This window comes from Solanum pennellii, chromosome 1, assembly GCF_001406875.1.
Source record: "Solanum pennellii chromosome 1, SPENNV200".
In the NCBI taxonomy this organism is placed as follows: Eukaryota; Viridiplantae; Streptophyta; class Magnoliopsida; order Solanales; family Solanaceae; genus Solanum; species Solanum pennellii.
Genome location: NC_028637.1, coordinates 94580845 through 94582621, shown reverse-complemented (window position 1 = coordinate 94582621; position 1777 = coordinate 94580845). Strand labels below are relative to the sequence as shown.

The window sequence follows — 1777 nt, the reverse complement described above, 5'->3', positions numbered from 1 at the left end:
TCTTCTATCCCTTTAACTGAAAACGACTGCAAGCTACCTGTGGTCTACCTGTATATATATGTATCCCTCTCACATTAATTATCATACATTTAATTAATCAAAATAAAAATAATATTAACTTATTAAATCTTAAATAAGTTATTATATTAATTAAAATTATTAAATTATATCGAGACTAGCTCCACAATATTTAATATACATAAAAGTTTATATTTATTAATATAAAATTAAAAACGAAGAGTGTGTCCCTCTATATAAATGAGATATGACGCGCAAACACCGACTCAAAAGTGCTTTTGTTTTGGTTGTTTTAGGCATTTGCTTCTCTCTTTCTTTTTTTTTGCTTTGAAACTAAAAATAAAAAATAAAAAATAAATAGAAGAAGAAAAAATGGTGGATCTTCAGAAGGTATGTTCCATGTGCGGCGACGTTGGCTTCCCGGAAAAGCTCTTCCGCTGTTGCAAGTGCCACCAACGTTACCAACACTCGTAAGTAATTGTCAGAATTTTTAGTTTATGAGTTCTGAATCACGATTTTTTTTAACTTTTTGAATTTGCATCGAAACTATTGAATTTGAATCCGCGCACACATTCATGTAAATGATGAATTCTTTCACAATTTTTATGATCAATTCACTTATTCTTACATGAAATAGTAGTTTTGTTGTAAAACTTTAGTCCACAGTTTGGGGTTCGTCTTGAGTCAGGCTTTTCATTTGAGTCTTTTTGACTGATTTTCTGTCCGTATTATTATTACTCCATCTATCATTTTATTTATTTTTTTACTTTCTTATTCTGTGGCAAACCAAACATGACACTCGTCCACCCACCGCCACCATAGAGGGAACAAACATTCTACCAACAATTTTGTACTAATTATTTCTCATGATGTTCAACAGATCAATAATTAATGATTTATTATTATTATTAATTTGTGTAATTAGGTCATGTTTCTAACTTTTCTATGAACCGTTTAGTCATGTCAGAAATTTTATCTATCACTAGAAAAGATACACAACTACTTCTGGTTCTACTTTTTATGTTTATGTTAATTTTATAGTACGACACACAAACTTAAATTGAGTAAAACAAAGGTTCCTTTTATCTTAAATCGAGTGATCAACCGTTAGTTTTATATGATACCTAATTAGTTGTAGTAGACCATGCATAAATAATCGAAACTCATAAAATTTAAATTTTGAATTCGTGTATTACAGGTATTGTAGCAATTATTATAGTGAATTGTCAGAGGGAATAGAGGTGTGTGACTGGTGTCAAAGTGAAGAAAGAAACAGCAGTTCAAGGCGTGGAAGTTCTTCCAGAAAACCATCAGCTGAAGGGATCATGATGAGCAGCAGCAGATCAGAATATCCAGGTGGCGACAAAATCAAACAGCAAAACCATGATCGTCATAATCATAGAGAAGAATCAACGGCTCATGATCAAAAACCAAAGAATAATCATGGTGGTGCACCATCGCCTCGTACGCCCACCCGTAGGTACAAACTTCTTAAGGATGTCATGTGTTAAATTAAAAGGAAAAAATAAATAAAAACTTTTCATATGTTAATATTATGGAAATTATCTTCCTTATGGATAATTGTAAGTTTTTTTTTACTTTTGACTAGTAGAGTACTACTTTTATGGCCTATGCTACCTAGCTAGCTAGCTGAATAAGTTCTCAATGTAGCGTTCTCTCTCTCTAGTATATATATTATATGTACAAATTAGTAGATGATAATTATGGGTTAACCATAACCTAGCCTTCAATTTTCTTA

At 31.3% G+C, this 1777-nt stretch overlaps 1 protein-coding gene across 1 annotated transcript; it reads left to right on the top strand.

The window, feature by feature from the left end:
• The first annotated feature begins 241 nt into the window (after positions 1–241).
• On the top strand, positions 242–1777 carry LOC107015013. Its single transcript, XM_015215164.2, has 2 exons — positions 242–488; positions 1217–1777. Exons 1-2 carry the CDS (start codon positions 391–393, stop codon positions 1527–1529), a joined length of 411 nt encoding a protein of 136 aa, XP_015070650.1. The 5' UTR covers positions 242–390; the 3' UTR covers positions 1530–1777.